We start from the raw sequence: 25,235 nt of genomic DNA, 5'->3' as shown, positions 1-25,235 counted from the left end.
AGCCACCACTGAGGGACACGCACAAGACCAAAACTGGCCTCTCCTCCTTAGCAAACAGCTTTGAGGCGACACTCCTGTGGGCTCTTAACCAGATGTGAGGGAACAGCATGTAGAGGGCAGGTGTGTGGAAGCAGGGGCCTCTCTGAGCACAGACAGGGAAGCTGGAACATCGGGGAGGTGAATGGGGATCCTTCCAGTGTAGGGAGTTAGGGGCCAGTACAGTCCTGACCCTTGGTGTGAGCCATGGGCACTCTGGGAATTACCTGAAAGCGTAGCACCTCTCCCCAGAAAGGGCACATATACCCAAGGTCTGCCATCGTCTTCTGGGTTTCACTTGAGCCCCATACATTCAACCATTGACCTTCCCCTGCCTAGGAGGTCTTGGGGGAGCAGGTAACTGGGGGTGTGGGAAGAGCTGGCAACATGACACCCTGGGCTAGAAGCCTGGCCCTGCCGCTCCCACAGCTGCTCTCTGAGGACAAGCGATGGGAATGCATTAAGCATACTTACTGGGGGTACTTACTACATGCCAGTCTATGAATTAGGGTCTTTGGCATCATTTCTTATACCCCCAAATTGGTAGATACAAGGTTTCTTTTTGGAATAGTGAAATATAATAACTTGGCGCTGTAGGTTAATGGGCTGTAGGTTAATGGGTTGTAGGTTAATGGGCTGGACTGCAAGGCAAGTTTGAATGGCCAGGTCGGCAATTCAAGCTCACCAGCCACTCCACTGAAAACCTATGCAGGGTGGCTATGGTCAGAACCTACTTGACTGCACTTAACAACAACAAGTGAAGAAGAAAGGGCAAAGTCATGGAGGCTGATGTGTCTAGGCTTAGCATCGCGGGATGACAGTAGCGTGGAAGGGGACCCCTTAGATCACCTGGTCTAGCCCCCACCATTGTCTGAGGCTCAGAGACTGGGAACGACATCTCGGTAATGCCCGAATCCCTCATCTGAAACCTTCAAGGCCAGATATATTATAAGGACTTCAGAATTTCCACATTTTAAAAAGTGATCTTACACTCCCAGTGGAGTCAAGGGGGCAGCTCCTGATAATAAACCACAATCGTATTTCTTCAGCAAAATATATAAAGCGTGCAGGGGACAGGATAAAGAGGGATGATACTGTCCCATCAGTTAGCGCCAAGTTGTTGTTGTTAAGTACCGTGGAGTCGGTTCCAACTCATAGAGATCCTGCACAGGGTTTCTGAGGCTGTAAATCTTTACGGGAGCAGAACGCCTCATCTTTCACCCGCGGAACCACTGGTAGTTTCCAACTGCTGACCTTACGGTTAGCAGCTCCTCTGCCAAATTAAGTTCCATCAAGTTGTGCGGGCACATGAGATTTGAGAGCACTTCTGTTTTTCACATCTTCAGTATTGCAAATCAGAGGCTGGGACCTGTGCACCTCAAAGTAGTTGAGGATGCCAGGCACCACACCCAGTGGCTTCATCTGAGATGGTTGTCACAGTGTGCCTTTGAGGCATTCCCATTTTGTAGGTGGAGAAATTGAGGCCCAGAGAGGTTGTATAAAGAGCCCAAGTCGTACAGCAAGTCCTTAGTGGGCCAGGGATGAAACTCAGGTCGGCTTGAGCTTGGATCCCCATGCTAACCACCGGAGTGCACTGCTGCGTCCTGGCCAAACGTGGATTGGAGCCCCATCTCTTGGCTCCTAACCTGGGCTCCTCAGTTACACATCGGTGTCAGCAGAAACATCCAGGCTCCTGCCCAGCCCCATGCCTTTCCTGCACGGGGTCTGACGCAGGCTCCTCTCTTCCTCAGTACTTCACCTACAGTGTGCTGCTCAGCCTGCTGGCCTGCTCCGTGTTCCTGCAGATCAGCTGCATCGGGAAGCTGGTGCTCATGCTGACCATTGAGCTCATCTACGTGCTCATTGTCGAGGTGCCCGGAGTCACGCTCTTCGACAATGCCGACCTGCTGGTCACCGCTAATGCCATGTACGCAGCACCCGCTGAGTCTGGGGCACCTGGGCAGGCGGGAAGAGCAGAGGCTCTCGGTCCTGGGGCTGCTAGGGACCTGGGACCTGGGAGGGCAGTGTCCTGTTCTCCTCAGCTCTGACTACCTACCTGGAAAGGGTCACTGTTTCCCTCACCTCTTCCTCTCCCCTGTGGAGGGAGTGATCACAAGTCCTTACTGCCCTTCTGCCTCCAGTTTCCTGACCTCTGGCCTCAGTGCCTTGCTTCTAACACTGGAGCAGTCTCCAAGGGACTATTTGCACCTAATCCTAATTGCCTGTAGCCACTCAGGCCCAGAGGGTCAAGGTTCAATGGAGCCAGAGATTGAGTGGGAGAGCTGGGAACAGAGAGACAGCCTCTGTTGCCTGCAAGCTCTCTGTCTCACCTCCAGCCAGGCACTTCGACTAACAGGATTTCTTTTCCGTATTTATTCTCACAGCAACCCAGCAAAGTAGGCCAGGCCACCACGAAAGGTTGGGCATTATGTGTGCTGGTCGAAGCGGGGGAATGCTGCACAGAGGCTCCAGGCCCTGCTGGTGGGAGGGGGCTGAGCTGGGGTGTGCCTGTGGGTGAAGGGGCTTCTTTTCCTCTACAAAGAAAACAAGGCAGTCTCTGCAATGTCCTCTACCCAGGGGTGCCTTCTCCTAATTCACACTGAGCCACCAGATAGCAGCATCCATGGAAATAGGATTGCCTCCACTTGGCTTCAAAACACTGAGGTACAGAGAGAGGTGGCAGGTGTGCGAATGCACCCTGGGCTGTTGGATTCCAAGAGGGGCAGCTCCCCCGGGGGAAGGAGCTCTGGCATTGAATTGAATTGGGTTTGATTCTCAGCTTTATACACATGTGTGGTGATTCTTCCTGAATCTCACCTGCCTCTCCTACGCACACACATAAGACATGCACCGGGAAATGCAATACAAGTGTGCGTGACAGGTGTGTGTCCCGAGCTCAGAGGAATCAGGGAAGGTGTAGTGAAGGCTCTCAGTCTGATTCAAGGAGGAACTAGGCAGTTGTGTGGGGCTGTGGGCAGCTGACGAGGGAGATGGTTCTGTTGGATTTCAACATTACTAATGAGGTATTGTTAATGGTAACTTACCATTCATCACACAAAATCTTCAAAGTCTGGTGTGTAACCTGCACCCACAGCTAGATGGACTCACTGCATCTCACTGGTCACGTGTGCCCAGTGGCTCCATACTGGGCAGCACAGGGCCAGTAGTTCTCCATCTTTCTTGATGGAGCAGAGAACAGGGCTGAGTGGAGTTGTGGGCAGGGATGGATGTGCTCATGGCTCCAGGTAAGAGCTGGGGGATTTGTGGTCATAGTGACAAGATACAGTCAGAGCTGGGGCTGTCTCTGAGCCTCCCATTCTTCAGTAAAAACGGGGAAGTCCACAGATAAAGGACTTGAGAGGGAGCAACAGTAGTGGGGACAGCAGAGCAGGAAGTGAGGGACAGTAGGCTGGGAGGGCAGCAGAGCGAATGTGGGGGGCAGAAAAGAGGAGAACAGGGGATCAGCAGAGCAGGGTGGGGGCACTGATGGGCTCGGACACTGCCTTATGCAGAAGAGCTGCTCCCAACAGCCTTCTCCATGTCTTCTGTTCACAGAGATCTCAACAACAACGGGACCTCCCAGTGGTGAGTGGGTGCTCTTTCGTCATATTTTCAGAAACAGTCCTCCCTGTTCTCAGCACAGACCATCCACAGCCCAGGTGGGGAAAGGGCCTTTGTGACAAGGGATGGCTGGTGAAGGAGGACGCTGAAGTGAGCAAGGAAATTCTCCCCTTCTGGGGTACCAAGGAGCCATTATTGTTGCTAAGCACTGTGAAGTCAGTTCTGACTCATAGCAACTCTGTGTGTGATTTCCAAGGGATGGCTGGTAGATGTGACCCACCAACCTTGTGGGTTAGCAGTTCAGTGCTTTATCGTACAGCACTACACCAGGACCCCTAGTTGAAGAAAATACCCTTCTTGTCTTTTATAATCCTCAACACTCCAAGATGATCCGCAGCCACGGTATCTGGAATTATTAGAACCACAGGTCACTCCATGGGTCTCATTTTAAAGCATGTAACCTCAGCCTCTTCCCCAGGAATCAGGGACAAGGAAACAAGAGCCTGTGCCGCGTTTCTGTCCCCAGAGAGGCCTGGGCATGGGTATCATGAGAAGAGAGGTCTGCAGGTTTGTAGGGTGAGGCCCAAATGGAGGGCCTGGTCAGGGGTTATAACACAGTGTTCAAAGTTTGGGACTCTTTGCTGGTTCAGAATGGCTGCTTTTATTAACAGTATTTATTATGAATATTAACAGAAACAGAATAAGACAATATAACAGATACCATTTTTTGAGTGCCTGTGTGCCTCTTGTGTGGCGCAATAAGATAAGCACTGAACCACAGGTTGGTTTGAACTGCAAGGTCAACAAGTCAAATCCACCACCTGCTTTTTGGAAACCCTATACGGGGTCCCTATGAGTCGGAACTGACTCGAAGGCACTTATTAACAACAAATGTTTTGTAAGGAACCTTGGTAGTACTGTGGGGTAGGCATTATGTTGCAAACCACAAGGTGGACGGTTCAAAACCACCATCCACTCCGAGGGAGAAAGATGAGGCTCTCTGCTCCCATAAAGATTTATAGTTAAAGAAACCCTATATTAGGGTTGCTATGAATTGGGAATCCACTTGATGGCAGTGGGTTTGGTTGTTTTTTTTTGTGAAGCATTTTGTGCTTAGCATTTTACATAATGCATTTTTTATCCTTCCCCTGATTTTGGAATGCGGTTATTGTTATTCCATCTTACAGACAAGGAAACTAAATTCAGAGAGGCTGAAACCTGCCCAAGATTGCCCAGTGACAGGGTCAGTATGGCACCTGGTACTGAGCCTGTGCCACTGAACGGTCCACTGAGAAAGACCTGGGATGTGCACGCTGCCATTTAGAAGGGCCACTGGGGAGACCATGCAGGTGTGGGCCACCAGCCAGGAAAGCTTCCTGGAGGAGGCATACCTCAGGAGAATATGAAGGGAGGAGACTATAGTGGGAGAGAAAAGAAAGGCTATAGTTGGGGGTGGCTGTCTGGAGCATGACATGAGATGCCAGGGTGGTCTCCGATCTCCCTCCCACTTGCAGCACTGAGCACGCGACCAAGGTGGCACTGAAGGTGGTAACTCCCATCGTCATCTCTGTCTTTGTGCTGGCCCTGTACCTGCACGCCCAGCAGGTGGAGTCCACCGCCCGCCTTGACTTCCTCTGGAAACTGCAGGTGGGTGGCCCTGGGGCATGGGAGGCACCCCCACCCCACAGCACCCGGGAGAGAGCAAGCAGCTACACGAGGACTTCCTTCCACCTCCCACCTTCCCCTGGGCCTTCGTGAGAGGGGAAATAACAGCATAAAAGAAATCCAAGCAAAAACTTGAAAACGGGTCTGGCCACCCCTCCTTGCCCACAGCCTGCTTTGCTGTTGGATCTGTAGTCATGGTGCTTGGGGGCCAGGGTTCTGGTGGGGAAGTGGGGACACCTGGGGGCCTTAGCTCAAGAAGCAGAGGGGCAGCCTGAGCCCTTTGCAAGGCCCCACCAGGTACTTAGGGCTTTGACGAGCTGGGAGGCAGCCTCAATCCTGTTGGGACACTGGAATGCATGGTGTGCCCAGCACCTGTGTCCTTTTCAGGCCCAGTGCTCTTTTCCACTTGCGTCCACTGTAGGTGACCTCAGATTGCGCTCACATCTTAGAGAGGAAGTCTTGTTGAGGATAGTGACTTGGCCCGACCCTAAAGCACTCTGCTGTCTCCTGTGTCCCCTCCTATCCGGGCACTTGCGGATTTTAGGAATAGCCTACACATGAAGGCAGGTCAGGCTCTCGCTGTGAGTCCAGGTGATGGTCTCTCTGGTGGCTCCCTTGTTCATTAAGCACCTGACAAAGCAGAAACCCTGTTTTGAAACTGCAGCCTCCTAATGACACACAAGGCTCTCCGAGGGCTGCCAGTGGGCCTGCCCTGGCCGAACCTGATCTCCTGATTAAAGTCCCCTGAGCTTCTCTGCCCTGCCAGAGACCAGACCTAGAAGCAGTTGGGTGTGTTGGCAGCTGCTCATCTTGCCTTAGTGTGGAGTTCCCCAGAAGTGGCTGGAGTGCCTGGCCCACTGTTCCCAGCAGCAGCTCTGCTCCCTGAATCCTGTCCTGCCCCAACCTCCACCTCCACTCTGCTTGGCACTTGGGGTAGAATCTTGGCTGATGCAAGAAGCACTCTGGGAGGTAGCTGAGGGCCCCTGGGGCTCCCTGGGACTCAGCGGGCAGAGTGGCAGGGCTGTCAGGGGCAGATGGACCCAGCTGCCGAGGCTCCTGCATGGGGCAGCCTGCAAGGAGAACAGAGATTTCCACTCCAGTCTTCTCCCTCTGGACTACCTGTTTCAGAGCGAGCAGCAGGTAGCCCTTATCTACTGGGAGGGGAATGGTCAAAGTGCCCCACCTCACAGAAGCAAGTCCTTGGGCTGAAAGGCTGGGACAGCAAGACAGCACCTGCCAACTGGACCCAGCAGACAAGATGGAACTCAGGGTCCCTGTAGGGTCTACGAGCTTCCTCTGGCAAAAGCCCAGTCCTCCCCTCCTGGTCACATGTCCCTGGAGCGCCAGGAATGACAGGCTTTGAGAGGAATAATCAAGGACCCTCTTAACTGAGAGGCAAAGCAAGGCCCTGAGTCATGGGGCCCTTTGCTCTCCCTCCTGCAGGTTGGGGTAGCCTTGGGTGAGTGTGCCAGCTCCTTCCCACGGACAGGCAGCAACCATAGGAAGAGTCAGGCCCTGAGAGTAGTCCTGGCCCTTTTGGAGTTTTTGGTTGAAGCCAATTAGAAAGGGCTCTATGTTTAGTTGGAAAAGGCCCAAGCAGGCTGACTGGATCTTTTCAAAAGCCTTGCCAATGAGCCTTTTGCTGCCTTCTTCACTAATGCTGTCACTCCCAGCTCAGACGCTCCTGAGGCCCATTTGCCACTGGACCCTGCTGGTGAAGTAGATTACACGTTGTGTTCAAACTCACCAACTGCTTTGCTAGTGAAAAATGAGGCTATCTGTTCCCGAAAAGTCTCCAAAACCCTATGGAGCAGTTCTACTCTACTATATATAGGGTCACTGTGAGTCTGAATCAATTCAATGGCAGTGGGTTGGCTTTGGTTGGAGGGTACAGAAGCCAGCAGGTGGCGCTCTGTAGCCCTCTTTCTACCTTAAACGCTTTGGTCAGTCATTGGTGGCTCCACCACCTCTCCACCACTTTATGTCCAGACTCATTTCTTGACCTAAGGGCATCGCACTAGAGGGAAAATGGCCCAAGACTATAACTACCAGTCCCAGAGTCCAAACTGGGGTAGAGCTGGTGCCAAGGGTGATGTTCCCATCAGTGCATCCCCCAGCAGGTCTTGTTAGGAGCCAGCCTGCTCTGATGGGAGCCAAGAGACTTGCCAGGACTTTGAGTGGCATTTCCCTGTGGAGTTAGTCCATTAAGGTGATGCTTATCAAACAGATTTTCTGAGATTAAGAGACAAATAAAAAGATGAGGTACACCTGGGCAGTGAGAGGCCTGTTGGGTGCGATTCTAGGCCGTCCCTTGAACCTCCTGCCCAGTTCTAGTCTTGGGCAGACGGGATTTTATGGCGTCTTCTCTGGGAATCCTTCTTCCCAGGGATTCCCTCCTTCAAGATAAACACCCTCAAATGCATCCCGTTCCAAGAGGGAGGCAAGAGAGAGTTGTTGCCATTGAGTTGGTGCCGACTTTTGACAACCTTACGAATCACGTCACCATCTGGTCTTGCACCATCTTCATGATCATTGGTCTGTGCATCTCATGAAGCGTTGCCCTCTACACTCTAGCAGACAAAATGTCTGTCTGATAACATGCCCAAAACGAGTGAGCCAAAGTCTCAGCATCCTTGCTTCTAAGGGACTTCGCTTCTATGGGGAGAGTTGTTGTTGTTGTTAAGTGCCATGGAATCGGTTCCGACTCATAGCGACCCTGTACAGGGTTTCCGAGGCTGTAAATCTTTACCGGAGTAGAAAGCCTCATCTTTCTCCCGCGGAACAGCTGGTAGTTTCTAACTGCTGACCTTGTGGTTCGTAGCCCGATTCGTAACCACTACGCTACCAGAGCTCCTTTTATGGGGAGAGTTAGATGTTTATAAATATCTACCTTCAAAGTAAGAGGTGCTCTTCAGAGAACACTTGGAAATAGAGAACAGTTTAGAGAGGACAACAGAAAGCTGGGCTTGTGTTGAAATCCTGGAAACCCATAGCCATTTGAGTGACCGAGCTGTCTTCCTAAGCCCTGAGCCTCAGCCTCCTCTCTGCCTCCCCCTCTGACCGGGTCCTCTGTCTCAGGCCACAGAGGAGAAGGAGGAGATGGAGGAGCTGCAGGCGTACAACCGCAGGCTGCTACACAACATCCTGCCCAAGGACGTGGCCGCCCACTTTCTGGCCCGCGAGCGCCGCAATGACGAACTCTACTACCAGTCCTGTGAGTGCGTGGCCGTCATGTTCGCCTCCATCGCCAACTTCTCCGAGTTCTACGTGGAGCTAGAGGCAAACAACGAGGGGGTGGAGTGTCTGAGGCTGCTCAACGAGATCATCGCTGACTTTGATGAGGTGCGGGTGGGGGCTGGTCTGGGAGGGTGATCGTCACTCTGATGTTGGGGCCCTGACTATGCCCCAGGTTCTGTAGTAGGCACCTTGTGTATAATGCCCTTTACCACCGTCATGTTGTAGACGAAGAGGCAAGCCTACCAGGTCACAGCAGGGCTGGGATTTCAGTTCAGGTGATTTGAATTTGAAGTCGGTGTCCCATTGGCACCCTGCCCGCTTGGCTTGTCTGTCTCACCAACACCCACCCCATCACCCAACTTCTTCTGAGACAGGGCGCCCAGGGCCTAGTAACCCTTGTCAGTGACTGTGCCCAGGGATGTAGGAGGGTCAAAGGAAAGAGGACTTTCCAAGCTAAGTAAGCAGGCAGACAGAGATGTTACTCAGGGAATAGGCCCTGAGTAACAGAAGCAGAAAAAAAGATACTTCTTCATTTATTTAAGGCCCTGCTGAGTGCCAGGCCCCTGGGATGTGGAGCCAAGTAGGGTCTTCTCAACCTTGGGAGTTCACCAAGTATTCAGAGATGAGCAGTGATGAGTGTGAGAAGAGCAACTCCAGTGGAAATACAGGGTCTGGGGCATAGGAGGTGAGGAGTGAAGGCATTGGGACCCAATAGTGTCAGCTAACAAGAGCCTTGAGGCATTGGGATAAACGTTAACTGAAATAGGTCTGAGGAGGCTTGCAGCAGGGTCTGGAGATAGGAGAAGGGTATCTTAATGAGTAAAGATGAGGAAGTGCCCCTGGGTGGAATGGGACATGAAGAAGCAGGGGCGTAGGTGACCATCAGCCCCTGTTGGAACAACGGGCCCAGATGTAACCAGTGACCTTGCCCCAGGGGCTCTTTGTGTGGGGTGGCAGGAAGCCCTGTGTCACTGGACATGGTGAGTGGGGCTGGATGGACACCTTGCTCTGTCGGGGCTCCACGGGAGGTAATGGTGGAGATGGGACCCTGACTGGGTGAAGTAGTCACAAGGGACTGTACTATGGCCCTCCTTTGAGCATCCTCATCCCTACCTGGGAACCTCAGTGCTCCCAACTTGGAGGTGACCCTGGCTTGGTTTCCTTCTGCCCAGATCATCAGTGAAGATCGGTTCAGGCAGCTGGAAAAGATTAAGACCATCGGTAGCACCTACATGGCCGCCTCGGGCCTCAACGACTCTACCTATGACAAAGTGGGTAAGACCCACATCAAGGCTCTAGCTGACTTCGCCATGAAGCTGATGGACCAAATGAAGTACATCAACGAGCACTCCTTCAACAACTTCCAGATGAAGATCGGTGAGGCCAAACCCCGGGGAGTGCTGAGTGCTAACAGGGGCTCCCCCATCCCTTCCCACATCCACCATCTTGGTACAATGGCAGAAGGTGAGGAGGTTCTTTCCCAAGGACAGCAGAGGCCAACTTTCTAGTGTGTTTCCCTCCAGGTTTGGGGAGGACACTAACCACTCACAACAGAATCTTTATGGGGCCTGGCAATGCCTCCTGCTTGTGTGTGCAAAACACTCTCCTTCTGATCTCCACCCAGGCCCACTCCTAGGGGAGGTCTGGTTAGAACCAGGACTGCACCTGACCTGAAGGATTTGTGGAGGATGCTGTGTGCCAAGAGCACCTGACCCTCTAATGGCTGCCACACACATCAGAAGGACACCACCATTGAGTTACAGTAGGACAGGCACTCGACCTCAAGGTCAGTTTAAGCCACAAGGTCAGCGGTTCAAACTCATCAGATGCTCCAATCCTATACATGGTCACCATGAGTTGGAATTAACTCAATGGCATTTAACAACAGCAAACAAACAATGACTTAATTGCTATTGTTGTTAAGTGTTGTTCAAACTGACCTTGAGGTCGAGTGCATATCCTATGGTGCCACAATAGAAGTGTTTTCTTTAAAGGTGTTACAAGCTCATCCCATAAATAATGCAAGGCACTGAAAAGAAATAGTATATTTTAAGTATTCATAAACATGTAACAAACCCTTAGATTTGCAAATATTTAAGACTATTGGACATAGGGTCTACAAAATCTTTTAAATGAAATATGATTAAAAAACACAAAGAAATAATCATGAGAAATTGGCAGTGAGATGATTTATAACGTGTTCAAAGAGTGTGATCTGAGGAGGCAAAATGGATCGGTGAGGTTTTATTGAGTTCCAAGTGTTCTTTGTGTGTGTGAGCAAAATCTCTTGCACTGGCAAAGCTTTTATTAGCACTGGCAAAGCTTTTACATCAGCTAAAGAATGAAATGATGGCGATGTGGTGGTGAGCAGCCAATCTCACAGGCCCTCCCTGGATTTTTTTGTTGAATGCCTCTGCTCTTGGTTGACACTTTGAGGGGAGATTTGCAAGCACTTGTGTGTTGCCCAGGGGGGACACAGCCAGGCCTGGTCAGAGCAGTGGCTTCCTCATTCTCAGGGTCTTCATGGAAAGGGGAATTCTGAGAAGAGGTTCTGGGTCAGTTTCGAAATAGGGTCATATGCTCACTTTGGGGGAAAAAAATGCACACACACTTGGGGGCTTCGAAAAGTTCATGGGAAAATCCCATTATCTTTTCATTCCATTTTTCCACAAACTTTTTGAAACCCCTTTATGTATGTGTATGGGAGTAGGCACCAAACTAAAACCCAAGAGCACTGCTATTGCGTAGTAATCCTGTAATGATTTCCAAAGCTGCACATCTTTACAGGAGCAGATGGTTTCATCTTTCTCCTGCGGAGCAACTGGTGGGTTTGAAATGCTGACCTTGAGGTTAGCAATCCAGTGCTTTCCAACAGCGCCATCTTTGTTGTTTTAGTACCCTAACTTACTTCAAGTTTCAAATTCAAGCCTACAGAAGGGTTGAAACCCACTACCATAGAGTCAATTCTGACTCGTAATAACCCAGTAGCCCAGAGCAGAACTACCCCCAGAGGATTTCCAAGGCTGTTGTCTTTATGGAAACTGACTACACCTCTTTGTGTTGGAGCTGGTGGATTCAAACTGACAACTTTTGGTTCACAGCCGAGTGCTTAGCCACGGCTCCACCAGGGCTTCTCACTGACAGCAAAGTACAGTGAAAACCCTCAGGCATCTACAAGGGGGCTTCAGAAACTTTATGGGGAAATGGTATTAAGGATACTGGAATTTTCCCATGAACTTTTTGAAACCCTCTGGTATATATACTCACTATACTCTGCTATATGTATGCTGCTGTTGTTAGGTACCGACCCATAGCAACCCTACGCACAGCAGAACGAAACACTGCCCGATCCTGGGCCAAACTCACTCTTGTTGCCACGCTTGAGTCCATCAGTGATGTCACTTGGCCAATCCATCTTGCTGGGGGTCGTCTTCTTTTTCTCCACCTTACCAAACATGATATCCTTCTCCAGAGACTGGTCCCTCCTGACAATATGTCTTGAAGTATCAGAGACGAAGTTTGGCCATCTTGGCCTCCAAGAAGCACTCTGGCTGCACGTCTTCCAAAATGGATCTATTGGTTTTTTTGGCAGCCCATGGCACTTTCAATACTCTCCTCCAACACCATAACTCAAAAGCATCAATTCTCCTACGATCTTCCTTATTCACTGTCCAGCTTTCACATGCATATGAGGTTATTGAAAATACCATGGCTTGGGTCATATATATATATACATTCTACTACGTACACAAGATCGTTTCAGAATCACAGCTGTAAATTTGTTGTACTATTAAGTTCAAGGGTTTTTCCCAGTTCTTTTTGTCCTTACACTCTGTCTTACCCAGGATATATGGTCTGGCAAAGTATAAATTACTTTTGCAGTAGAAACTGCTTTCTTGGGTGTTTTCTTCCCCTCTTGGGGATTCTGGAGGTAAAAAGAAAGCATTCTCAAAGAGGAGACCTTCGTTCTTGTCAAAATTTTAATGTATTACCAACTCTCTGGGTATGTGTGAAGCCACAAATGATTCAGATTTCAGATTTTTAAGAAATGGAAAAGTAATTCAGCAACAAAAAGACTGGTATATCAGTTCTCAAAAATTGCACATTAAGCGGAAATGTTGGCTTCCTAGAAGCCAATGTTGTGGTTAATATCCTTCGGAAGCATTTCTCTGGCCCGAGTATCAGGAACTGGGCTTTCTCTGAACACGCTGGCTTATTTAGTCTATGTGGATCTGGCCGCTTTGCATTTTGCACTGGCTGCCGAAAAGCTCAGATGAGTCAGTTTTAGCTAAATGTGTAGCTGACATTTCTGTATGAACTCCATTCTTGGTTTTATAGAATGTAACCATTCTTCTTCTACTTTCCCTTCTCCCTTCGATTGGTATTTTTCTCCTGAAGTAATTTATGGACCAATTCTGGGGATTCAATGGTAGAATCCATCCATTGGTAGATAAGTAGCCTAGCAGCTGGCAGCCTGGAGCCCTGCCTGGCTGCTCTCTTCACCCTGATTCAGAGCTCAGGCTGATCAGTGAGAGGACAGCCCAAGATTTGAGGTGAAAAGCTTTCAGTGGCTTTGAAAGAGGATGGTCATGGAGGGGAGATTTCTGAGGGCTGGTGGTGTTGCTGAGTGGCCCTTGGGGGCTTAGTTTTGAGGTTCTCCTATGCCTGTCATTCTACCTCTCACACTCCAGAGGCAGTTGAGCAATAATGGGGCTTAACAAGACAGTGTGAGAGTGGCAGCTTATGTAAACGGAGGCAGTGTCCAGGGCTTGGAGCCATGGCAGAAAATGTCTAGAGCATGTCTGCTGGATTCTGATGCATTAGGGCAGGATTTAGGCAGGATTGCTCAGTGTTGCCTTGGGGGAGATTGAGGAGTGGGTGGGCTGGAACAGCGGTGCTCGGAACAGATGGCGAGTCTGTATGGAGGGGAGGTGCTGCTTCCCAGAGCTTGCTTTCCACAGTGCCCCCCGCCCAACAGAGGCCTAGAGAAGTGAACTACTTGGGTAGAGAAGAGACAGGGAGCAAGGAGATGGGATAGGAGATAGGTTCTAAGAATGAGAAGGGTGGGTCACTGAAAGAAATGGAAGAGAAAGGCAGAGGAATATGGTGACTTCTGCTACGTTGTGTCTGAGGTGATGGTGAGAACATAAATGCTCCGGAGAGAGAAGATAAAGGTAATGCGAGAGGTCACTGAGCCCAGTTTGGGCTGAGACATGGAGATGGACTTGCAGGAGCTGAGCCCTGGACACGGGAGCAGTGGGTGTTGGACTTAATGAGCATTAAAAATGTATTTGTTTTGTTTTTGAGAATATACACAGAAAAACATATACCAATTCAATCATTTCTACATGTACCATTTGGTGACATTGATTACATTCTTCATGTTGTGCAACTTTCACCCCCCTTTCTGAGTTGTTCTTCCCCCACTAACATAAACTCACTGTCCCTTAAAGTTCCTATCTAAATCTGTCGAGTTGCTGTCAGTTTGATCACATGTAGATAGATTTTAAAAAGATCATACAGCCCAAGGCAGACTTTTTGTTTGTTTGTTTGATTAGTTATGCTAAACTATAGTTTGGCTTTAAGAGGACTTCAGAAGATATGTTTGGTTTATATCCTAAAGATTATCTCAGAGTAGTTGTTTTGGGGATTCATCCAGTCTTCATAGCTCAAGAAGGCATTGTTGTTGTTGTTGTTGTTGTTAAGTGCCGTCGAGTCAAGAAGGCATTGAGTGCATGATAATTAGTAAACATTGATAGGAGAGAAGTAGGAGGGTTAGGTTTGGTCTCAGGACCCTAAGTGTCTTCAGGGGTCAGAGGGAGACCCTCTGGTGTCTATGGAGAGGTGATAAAGTTAGCCAGGCAAGAATTGGTCTTGATCCTGATGCACGTGGCTGACTTCTATCTCCTTCCTGCAGGGCTCAACATTGGCCCTGTGGTGGCCGGGGTCATCGGAGCTCGCAAGCCTCAATACGACATCTGGGGAAATACGGTGAATGTGGCCAGTCGCATGGACAGCACTGGTGTGCCTGACCGCATCCAGGTGAGTGCAGGAGCATCCCTACCACCTTTCCCCTAAGGGAGGTTCTCTGTCTTGTGCTAAGAAGACTTTAGGACTGGCCACCCACAATTCCCAGTCAGAAGCTCTGCAGAAGATTCAAGGGTGGTACTGATACCTTAGAAACTTAGAGAATGTGTTTGTGGTCCAAGACATCAGTACCTTGAACAGATCTGCGGCCCCTTGGAAAGCCCTCTCTACTTGGCAAGACAAGGAACTATAGGAGAGGAGACCCTGGCTGCTGATGTCAAATCTGGGGTGTTGAATGGGGAGCCACAACTTTTCTATGACCTCAAGTAGCAGTCATCAGGGTCTTAACCTAACAGGGACCCCTCTACTCAGGGGCCTGGTTCAAGGGGCTGGTTTCCAGATGAGTCAGACCAGGTACTGGTCCCTGGAACACTGCCTCCACCAGTCCTAGCAGCAAAGGGATTTGGCCAGAGACCCAGAGGTGTTCCTCTTCTCTTCATCCTTAGCGACTGATGCTTGTGAGTCCCAGGCCTGCCTCTCCTTGGCAGCTTGACTCTTTTTGAAGCAGTCTGACAATAGTCAAGACCTGGGGCTCTGGGCTCTAATCGTGCCCTCCCCACATATCCCCCCTTCCCTGTGAGACCCTGGCCTGGTTAGATAGCTTCCCTGGTTTCAGTTTTCCCCAAGTGCTAATTGTGCTGGTTTTAAGGCCCTTTGTCCACACTGACAAATACTTGAAATGTTCCTTAACTTCTCTCCCTTAAGGAATGTCTGAAGAAAGGGGCTTGACTGACCCCTCCTGGCTGGCTGTGGGATGCTCTGTGAGGCAACTTTTCTCACCTCCATCCCTCTGCCAGAAGGGAAGGGGTGGAGGGGTCCAGAGGAAGGATGGGAGAGAGAGGGTGTGCTTGGATTCACAGCCTCAGTCAGGAATTCAATCTCAGACAGGCATGAGGGGTTCACCGTAAATGAAGCAGTTAATTCAAAGCTAAGTGCCCTTGCTGCAACCACCACTCCTCTTCTTCCCTGGTCCCTGACAGCTGGCGGCACCAGGACAGGCTTCAGGGGAGCTCTGAGTATGTTGAGAAATGATTCTGGAATTCTTTTGTGAGGCATCTGTCTGTCTTGCTTTTCCCTGCTCCTGCTCCCGTCTCTCCCTGCTTTCCCCTTTTACCCTGCAGTAACCCAAACCAGTTGTTTGTGAGGTGATTCCAACTCATGATGGTCCCATATGTGTCAGAGTAGCACTGGGCTCAGTAAGGTTTTCAGTGGCTGATTTTTCGGAAGTAGATCACCAGACGCCTCTGGGTGAACTCAGTTAGCAGCTGAGTGTGTTTGAATGTGTTAACCATTTGTATCACCTAGGGATAGAGCAGCCTGTGAGTTCGTGCCTTTGTTCCAAAAGCTGAAGCACAGGCAGGCAACAAGATCTGCAGTGAATCCAGGCTCTGCCATTTGTTAGCTGTATAACCTCAGGCAAGTGATTAGATTTGCTGCACCTCCTGAGAATAGGGATAGTGTTTATCTGCACACAGTGGCAGCATTCTTTCTATGAGGGACTGTCAGTTCCTAGATGCCCCTGCAGTGAAGGGGCTGCTGCCCTGCTCAGTGCCAAGGGCAGTGGCAGAATTGGGCCACCTGTGGTCCATTCTCTCATCTCCTTTGCCTCCTCAGGTCACTACAGACATGTACCAGGTACTGGCCGCCAACACTTACCAGCTGGAGTGCCGGGGTGTGGTCAAGGTCAAGGGCAAAGGCGAGATGATGACCTACTTCCTCAACGGAGGGCCCCCGCTGAGTTAGCAGCTGCCAGCCATGGTGCCAGGTAGCCTGGCCTCCAGAGAAATGGGAGCGGCGTCTTTGTGTGCCGGGTGGGCAGGTGGGACGCCTGCGCTCCAGCCCACGTGGCCACGCTGGTGAGATTTTCCACTTTGACTCCAGAAGCTGTTGCTGTCCTTGCCGAGAGGCAGCAGCCTCCGTCACAGGCCCCGCGTGCCGGCGTCCTGCAAGCACCAAGCTGACCAAAGATGTTTCCCTCTGTAGAAGACTCTGCTTAGACTCGGTCTGAATCTTGAGTTTTCTAACGGGTGCTGCTGCGTGGCGGGAAGGAGCCGCGGGAGTATTTCTCGGTGGGGGGCAGCCTGGCACGCTGAGCGGGGGTCGAGGGCGGGGCCTCAGCCTCAGATGGGTGGGTAGGCGGTGCCACTGGAGCCTGGGACCCAGGTGTCTGCTTGTCTGAGCGAGCCTTTACAATACAGACCGAGGCCTTGCGCCGTGGAGGGGTTCCGGCCCTAGTGCTGTGTTTGGGAGGACTGTCGCCTTCATCGCAGTCCCTCTCCTACGCTTTGTACACGGTGTCCCTTTTAGAGGAAGCAGAACTTATTGCAAAGGGGAGGCAAGAGGACTCCAAGCAAAGAGTAGTGGTTCTGAGAAAAAATATTTATTAAACAAGTTTTCTGTGCCCCTCTTTAGACTACGCTAGCTGTATGCGTGTAAGAGACACACAAGCCAACGAGGAACAAACACTTCAGCAGGATGCCACTGGGGGTGGGGAGGGGGCGGGGACCCCAACGTGTCTTTTTTGTATTTTTTATTTTGTATTATGGAAAACCTTGGAGATCTAACAGATATACCAAATTCTATATTTTGTAAATTCTCTATATTAGAAAACAGCTGTGCACAGCGGGGCGTTTGTGCTCATTTGTACTGTACGTATGTCAGTGTACGTGCTGGTGTATGGGTGTGTGTGTTTATGCCGTGAACTGGTCTCACGCAGGACGCGTTTCCCTCACTTCAGACTTGGCAGTTTTCCAGTTTGTCCAGGTACAGCCGAAGCCGTGGGTGTGTCTGTTTGAAATCCCATACATTCAGATTAAGGAGAAAAATACATAGAGACATCACTCTGTCACTTTCTCTCTAGCACACACACGCGCCAACATCGGCATGAAAAGAAAAAACAAAAATACCCAATAGTTTCTTTTCCATCTCAGGCCAAAGCGGAACAATTTGAACCAAACGGCGCAAATAGTTTGGCCACCATGCCCCTCCTGCTCTCCCTGGATTGTCAGGCGTTTGCTGCAGCGGCTCTGGCCGAATACGGTGAGCAGGGATGCTCGCGCCCTCTGCTGGTCGGGTGGGGTCTGGTGGAAGCCTTAGGGATACAACCTGCAGCCCGTTAGGCTCGGAGAATGGGCTGCCATTGCCTTCCACCTGCCAGCCAGACCAAAGGAACGGTAGCATCCAGCTTCGTAGTCCACGAGACAAAGCCGGCAGACATTTTATTTTGTCTAGTGTTTGCTGTCTTTTTTTTCCCTAAGCTATGAGGGAAGCATTAGAAAAATGGCATGCTAACAATGAGGTCGATTCTGGTAAAAGCCCTGGGACCTGTGCCCAGATCTTCTCATTGCTTCTCAGGGCAGAATTATTTTCACCTCACAAGTGTTTGGGGGAGGTGAGGTGAGAGCCACATGCCAGCTGCTGAGACGTTACTTCGATGCCCACCTCTCCACCACCCACTGGCACACCCTCCCTCCACACACATCACCTTCCACCCAGTTTGAACACAGCTCTGAGAAGCAGCGTGTCCGAATTGAAAACTGCCAAGCCAGAGTTTGTCTGCGCTTTTGCCGCTCACCCTTTCAGTTCCGCACCGCCTCTCTGCGTTCCTTTGCAAGGGGCTGGCTTTCTCTGTGTTGCTCTCCACTTTTCCTGCCCTCCATATCGCCCACCAGTGGTGTTGGGTTTTCCTTTTGCTTCCAGCCTGAGTAAAGTGTGTGCGCTGAGTTCATTCGTGTTGCCCCTGTTGGTCATGCCCCCCGCCAACCTGGAGGGGGGAAGGCCTCCGCTCCCCATCCCAGCAGTGACTGTTGACAACGTGCAGTGCTAGTTCTTCATTCCCTCTAAGGGGTGTGCACTCTTTTTATTCCTGCTCTTGCAAAAATGGATACGATTATGATTTCCCATGGAAATTGAAAAGTCTATTTAAATAATTTAACTATTAAAACACTTTCACTGGTAATGTGTCCTGATTGATTTGTGGCATGGAAAAGGGGGTACCCCTGGTCTGCAAGATCACTTTGGGGTACTGGGGAGGGAGTCTTAGAGGGAGACAAAGCGCTGAGCACACTTGCATACATACATACCACATGTCCTATCTCTTCTATCTGTTGGGAGAGACATTCTCTATATTTTTTCACCTCAAATATTACTTTACTCTCCTGGCCAGGAATTAGGGATGAAAAAAAAAAGGTATCCTGCTTTCATGGAGCTTACAATCTGTCAGAGAACCTAAGAATGATGGTGGTGGTGGGTAATGTGCCGTGGAGTCAGTTCCGACCCATAGCAATAGGGACCCTGTACAGGGTTTCCGAGGCTGTAATCTTTACGGGAGCAGAAAGCCTCATCTTTGAATGGCTGTTAGTTTGAAAATTTTTTTTTTTTACTCTTTGCCACTTATTACATGTATGCAAGTTGATGGATTCTATAGGACCATTTCTAGTGAGAAAAGTTGGCTTCCATTTTTAATATGAAGAATTGTTTTTAAAAAAGCCATCATATGTATATCTAGGACTTCCAGCATGAAAAAGTTGAGATTCTGATCTAGTTTTTGTCTCCTGAAATTTCCTTTATAAAAAAATAAAGTCTGTGAGGCTCTGACTCCCAGATTTTCCATATTAGCATGTTTTGTGGCAATCAAAGACACTTTGCCAGACATTTAGACCAATTTCATCACTAGCACAATGATGATATGAGTTGGTAGAGTTTTGTCTGTTTTCTCAGCTGACAATCCAAGCCCATTCGGAGAGATAGTAGATGGTTAACCAAGTGGTAGCCAAGGTTGTTGTTAAGTATCGAGAGTGACCCTGCACAGGGTTTCTGAGGCTGTAAATTTTTACGGGAGCAGAAAACCTCATCTTTCTCCCTAGGAACAGCTGGTAGTTTCGAACTGCCAACGTTGAGGTTAGCAACCCGATTCGTAACCATTACGCTACCAGAGCTCCTTGGTAGTATATTGCTAATCTGCTCCACTAGTATTCCATGGCAGTCCCCTTCACTTTGACATGAGTTTGCTACATGCTTAATATGTCCAAGGTGCCTTGCTGCAAAGAAGCAATCATGAATTGATTCCTGTTGGTGAGGAACACAGAGACAGCTGTAAGGAATGTGTGAGGTGGGGTGGGGTGGGGGAGGGCTGGTAGTTTGAAAAAGACACCTTAAGATTCTGATAAGATCACATAGCTCTCCCCCTACCCTCCTCTAAAAACCTGGTCTAATGGAAGAGACAGCCACACACAATTTCAGTAGGTGAAATAGAAACATGGAAAGAGGGGAGAGAAGAGAATAATTTGCTTTCTACAGTTGAACTGATAGGAGGCACACCAAAAAGGCATCTTAGTTAAGACTGTAAATTGTGAGTAGCAGAAGTCATCAAGAACAAACTAGATGAATTTATTGGAAGGAGATAGGGTTCTCTCATAGATTCTGGTCACACACACAATGGCAGGAAGGGGCATTTTCAGCCACTTGATTACACTTATACCTCACTTATCAACTATTTTGCTATCTGACATTTTGCATTTAAAAAACAGTACAAACCCTATTAGATTATTTTGTGCCTTAACAATGTACATCTGGCAGTAACAAATGCTGAGGTAGGTGCAAGGCAAGAGTAATGCTAAATGTGATGGTTAAGGTTATGTGTCAACTTGGCGGGTCAGGTTTCTCAGTGGTTTGGCTGTGATGTAATGATGTAATTTGACAGTTATGTAATGATGTAGTCGTCCTCCATTTTCACTTAAAAATGCAATCTTTGGAACCTAAGCATGTCAGTAAGTGAGGAGTAGGTGCAGTAGGATTTTTCTTCTAGAACTGTGGATCCCAAATCTGGGTAATTATCAGATTTACTACCTGGAGCCATGGAGTCAATTCTGACTCCTAATAATCAGAAACACTAGAAAACTTAAATACACCTTTTCAGATCCCACTTCCAGGGAATCTAGCTCAGCAGAACTAGGGTAGAACTGTGCATTCCTTTGCTACTATAGCAAAGTACCACAAAGCGAATGGCTTTAAACAATAGAAATGTATTGTCTCACATTTCTGGGGACCAGTCAAGTTAAGGGCTTCTGCAGGGTTACATTCTCTGTGAATTCTCTAGGGGAAAATCTTTCCATGCCTCTCTCAGCTTCTGATAGCTCCAGGTGTTCCTTAGCTTGTAGATTCTGTTTTACCTAAGTATCTTCCCTCTGTCTCTCTTCCAAGTCTTCATAATGGTTCATTAGTTGCTGTGGTAAACAAGGACCATGTAAATGTTGCATAGCCATCAGCTGCTGTGGAATTTGGACCCCCAACAGGAAAAACAGCTGTGCCCAGCTCAAAGATGACAGCCAACAGCTCAGCTTTGAATGTGTTTTGTTCCCTAGATTTCTGGTAATAACCCAGTCTCCCACATCTAGCTCCTGAAACTTTCAGGAGGAAGGACTGTGGCAGGACTTCTGGAAAGTAACATTATTGGCTGGACTTTAGAGAGCAGCACTCATGCAAAGCAGGATGGTCACCCACCATCTTTGAGCAGGATGCAACTGTTGCCTACTCAAGTCAAAATACCACAGCTTCACAGATGGTTACTATGTAATTAGTGCAAGGCCCTCACTAACAACAGCAATTATTGAACCGTTTTGCATCAGCCCTGCCCCCCTTTTTTTTCAGGAGGATACCAGTAAAATGGGGTTAGGAACCACTCTACTCTGGTATGACCTCATGTTAACTGGTGTTGTTAACTGCCTTCCAGTTGCTTCTAACTCATAGCAACTACACGGGAAATATCTTCCAAAACTCTATTTCCAAGCAAGGTCATGGTCACAGGGGTAGGAACTTCAACGTGCCTTTTAGGGAGACACAATTCAATTAATTACAGGCTGATAATTGAAAAGCTTCCCAGATGATACTGATGATCAACCACTTTTGAAAATCACAGCTGTGGAGCTCAGCCACTCCCATCTTACCTCCACCCTCCACTCTCCCAGTCTCTTCCTTTAGTAGAGTTCTGAGAGAAAATCCAGTAGGTCCATCTACCTCTGGTTCAACCACCTATGGCTGGGCCAAGTCATATGGTGGAAAGTCAGCTGCCTAGAGCGTACACCTGGGTGGAAACAGTCAAGGGTGGGGCTTAGGCCTCAAAAGACAGGCTACTGTGGGCTTCTAAAGAGTTCCAAAATTCCTGCAGGAGAGGGGAAAGGGCACGCTTAAGGCACAAAAGAGTAAGTGAAGAGCCAGGAGGTTGAATCCACATGACAGTAGCTTGTAGGAGGAAAGGGGGCTTAAAAGATATGTGGGACTCCAACTATGAAGGGCCTAGCAATGTTGTGCTTGGGAGTTTGCAATTTATCCTGCAGGCAATGGGAACACATGGAAAGCTTCTAAGGAAAGATGTGACAAACAGTACAATGGAGTTGTAGAGAGATGTGCAATTTCCCCATAGTCTGAGTGAGAGAATCTAAGGGCATGAAGTCTGCTGATGAGAGTGGAACACAGGAATGGAGGGCGATGCCAGCAAACTGCGTTAGTTGCACACACAGATAAAGAAAAGGTGACATCTAGAACAATTCAGCTGTATGACTATAAAAACCAAAGTGGCTTAAACAGAATACAGGTCTCTCTGTCTGTCTGTCTCTCTCACATACACACAAACATACACTGTTATGGGCTGAGTCATGTCCCCCCAAAATATGTATTGTAATCCTAGGCTTGTGGTTATAATCCCATTTGGGAATAGGTTCTTTGTTATAATAATAGGATTGTTGTTGTTGTTAAGTGCCATTGGGTTGATTCCGACCCATAGCGACCCTGTATAGGGTTTCTGAGGAGCAGCTGGTGAGCTTGAACCACTGACTTTGCAGTTCAAATAGCTTTGCAGTCTGGTGCATTAACCCACAGCGCCACACCAGGGCTCTATAATAGGATTAGTGTGGATATATTTTGAGTCAATCTCTTCTGAGGTATAAAAGAGATTAAACAAGTAAACTAGCAAGCAGAGATGGGAAGAGAGATGCCAAACCACATGAAGATCGCCCGGGGGCAGAAGCCCAGAAGGACAAGGACCTTCCTCCAGAACCAGTCTATCCCAGAAGAATAGTGCAGCCAGAGTGCTCCTTGGAGGCCAGGATGGCCACACTTGTCTCTCATACTTTGGATGTATTGTCAGGCGGGACCAGTCACTGGAGAAGGATATCATGTTTGGTAAGGTGGAGGGTCAGAGAAAAAGAGGAAGACCCCCAGCAAGTGGCAGGATCAATGGGCTCAAGCGTGGCAACAATTGTAAGGTTGGCCCAGGATCGGGCAGTGTTTTGTTCTGTTGTGCACAGGATTCTCAGTGAGTTGGTACCAACTCGATGGCACCTAACAACAACAATCAGAAGAATGAGCAAATCTGTGTTGGAAGAAGTACAACCAGAATGCTCCCTTAGAAGCAAGAATGGCAAGATTTCACCTCACATCCTTTTCACATGTCATCAGGAGGGACCAGTCCCTGGAGGAGGACATCATGCTTGGTAGAAGGTCAGCACACAAAAAAAGAGTTAGATGGATCGACACAATGGCTATAAATAACGGATTCAAACAGGAACAATGATGAGGGTGGTGCAGAACAGGGCCGTGTTTCATTCTATTGTAATGGTGTCACTAAGGATTGGAAGTGACTCAATGACACCTAACTACAGAGCTAGCATCCTGAATTAGCATTTCTAATCTCCTAATAGAGTTCACCACTAATTCAGAGTGCTAGCTCTGTCATAGTGGTGGTTTCCACGTTGCTGTGTTGCTGGAAGCTTTGCTGGAAACATTAAAGAGAAATGACATAGCATTCATCATCAAAAAGATTTCAAGATCTATCCTGAAGTATAATGGTGTCTGTGATAGGCTAATACCCATTGGCCTATAAGGAAGACCAGTTAATACCAACATTATTCAAATTTATGTAATAACCACTAAAACCAGTGATGATAAAATTGAAGAATTCTACCCACTTCTTCAGTCTGAAGTTGATCAAACATGCAATCAAGATGCATCATTACTGGTGACTGGAATGTGAAAGTTAGAAACAAAAAGGAAGCATCAGTAGGTGGGAAATATGTCCTTAGTGACAGAAAGGATACTAGAGATCGCATGACAGAATTTTGCAAGACCAATAACTTGTTCATTGCAAATACCTTTTTAAAAACATTACATGGACCTTATCATATGGAATACAGAAAAATCAAACTGACTACATCTGTGGAAAGAGACGGTGGAGAAAGTCAGTCTCATCAGCCAAAACAAGGCCAGGGCAGACTGTGGAACAGACCATCACTGCTCATAAGCAAGTTCAGGCTGAAGCTCAAGAAAATTAAAACAAATCCATGAGAACTAAAATATGAACTTGAATGTATCCCACTTGAATTTAAAGATCATCTCAAGAACAGATTTGATGCATCAAAAACAAATGACTGAAGACCAAAGGAAATGTAGATGACATTAAGAACATCATTCAGAAAAAAAAAAAAATGGTCAGGAAAAAGGAAAAAAAGAAAAGACCAAAATGAATGTCAAAAGAGACTCTGAGCCTTGTTCTTGAGCATAGAGAAGCTAAAACGAATGGAAGAAATGAGGAAGTATAATTGCTGAACAGAAAAATTCAAAGGGCAGCTCAAGAAGGCAAAGTATTATAATGAAAAGTGTAAAACTTGGGAGTTAGAAAACCAAAAGGGAAAAACTAAAGAAAAAAAGCAAGCCTCAACTTATAATATTGAAGGATTTCCTGGGCAAAATATTGAATGCTTCAGAAAGCATCAAAAGAAGATGGAAGGAATACACAGAATCACTGCACCAAAAAGAAATGGCCAATTTCAAGAGGTAGCATATGATCAAGAACTGATGGTACTGAAGGAAGAAGTTCACGGTGCACTGAAGGCATTGACGAAAAACAGGGCTCCAGGAACTGTCAGAATACCAATAGAAATCTTTCAACAAACTGATACAGTCCTGGAGGCACTCACTCATCTATACAAAGACATTAGAAAGATAGTTACTTGGCCAACCTATTGGAAGAGATCCATATTTGTGTTCATTTCAAAGAAAGATGACTTAATGGAATGAGGAAATCATTGAACAATATCATTAATATCACATGCAAGTAAAATTTTGCTGAACAATTCAAAAATGGTTGCAACAGTACAATTAACAGGGAACTGCCAGAAATTCAAGCTGGATTCAAAAGAGGACATGGAACTAGCGATATCATTTCTGACATCAGGTGGATCTTGGTTGAAAGCAGAGAATATCAGAAAGACATTTACATGTGCTTTATTCACTATGAAAAAGTTTTTGATTGTGAAAATCATGACAAACTATGGATAACATTGTGAAGAATGAGTATTTCAGAACACTTAATTGTGCTCATGAGGAACCTGTACATAGACCAAGAGGCAGTTGTTAGAGCAGAACGAGGAAATACGGAATGGTTTAAAATCAAGAAAAGGGTGCACCAAAGTTGTATTCTTTCACCATACTTAGTCTGTATGCTGAGTAAATAATCTGAGAAACTGGATTATATGAAGAACATGGCATCAGGATTGGAGGAAGACGTATTGACCACCTGTGATATGCAGATGATACAACCTTGCTTGCTGAAAGCGAAGAGGATTTAAAATACTTACTATTGAAGATCAAAGATC

General features: G+C 48.0%; 1 protein-coding gene across 1 annotated transcript in view; it reads left to right on the top strand.

The window, feature by feature from the left end:
- The window catches only part of ADCY5 (adenylate cyclase 5), a 244,580-nt gene extending 227,987 nt beyond the window's left edge, over positions 1-16,593 (top strand). The window contains exons 14-20 of the mRNA XM_006869426.1: positions 1,788-1,963; positions 3,592-3,621; positions 5,112-5,244; positions 8,341-8,604; positions 9,672-9,876; positions 14,417-14,541; positions 16,201-16,593. Coding sequence (XP_006869488.1) covers positions 1,788-1,963; positions 3,592-3,621; positions 5,112-5,244; positions 8,341-8,604; positions 9,672-9,876; positions 14,417-14,541; positions 16,201-16,329 — 1,062 coding nt within the window. The 3' untranslated portion in view covers positions 16,330-16,593. The remainder of the gene's footprint in view (positions 1-1,787; positions 1,964-3,591; positions 3,622-5,111; positions 5,245-8,340; positions 8,605-9,671; positions 9,877-14,416; positions 14,542-16,200) is intronic.
- Positions 16,594-25,235: the final 8,642 nt, after the last annotated feature.

Source organism: Chrysochloris asiatica, unplaced genomic scaffold (genome assembly GCF_000296735.1).
Source record: "Chrysochloris asiatica unplaced genomic scaffold, ChrAsi1.0 scaffold00130, whole genome shotgun sequence".
Lineage (NCBI taxonomy): Eukaryota > Metazoa > Chordata > Mammalia > Afrosoricida > Chrysochloridae > Chrysochloris > Chrysochloris asiatica.
The sequence above is the reverse complement of the archived record's forward strand: the minus strand, read 5'-3'. Positions and strand labels throughout refer to the sequence as shown.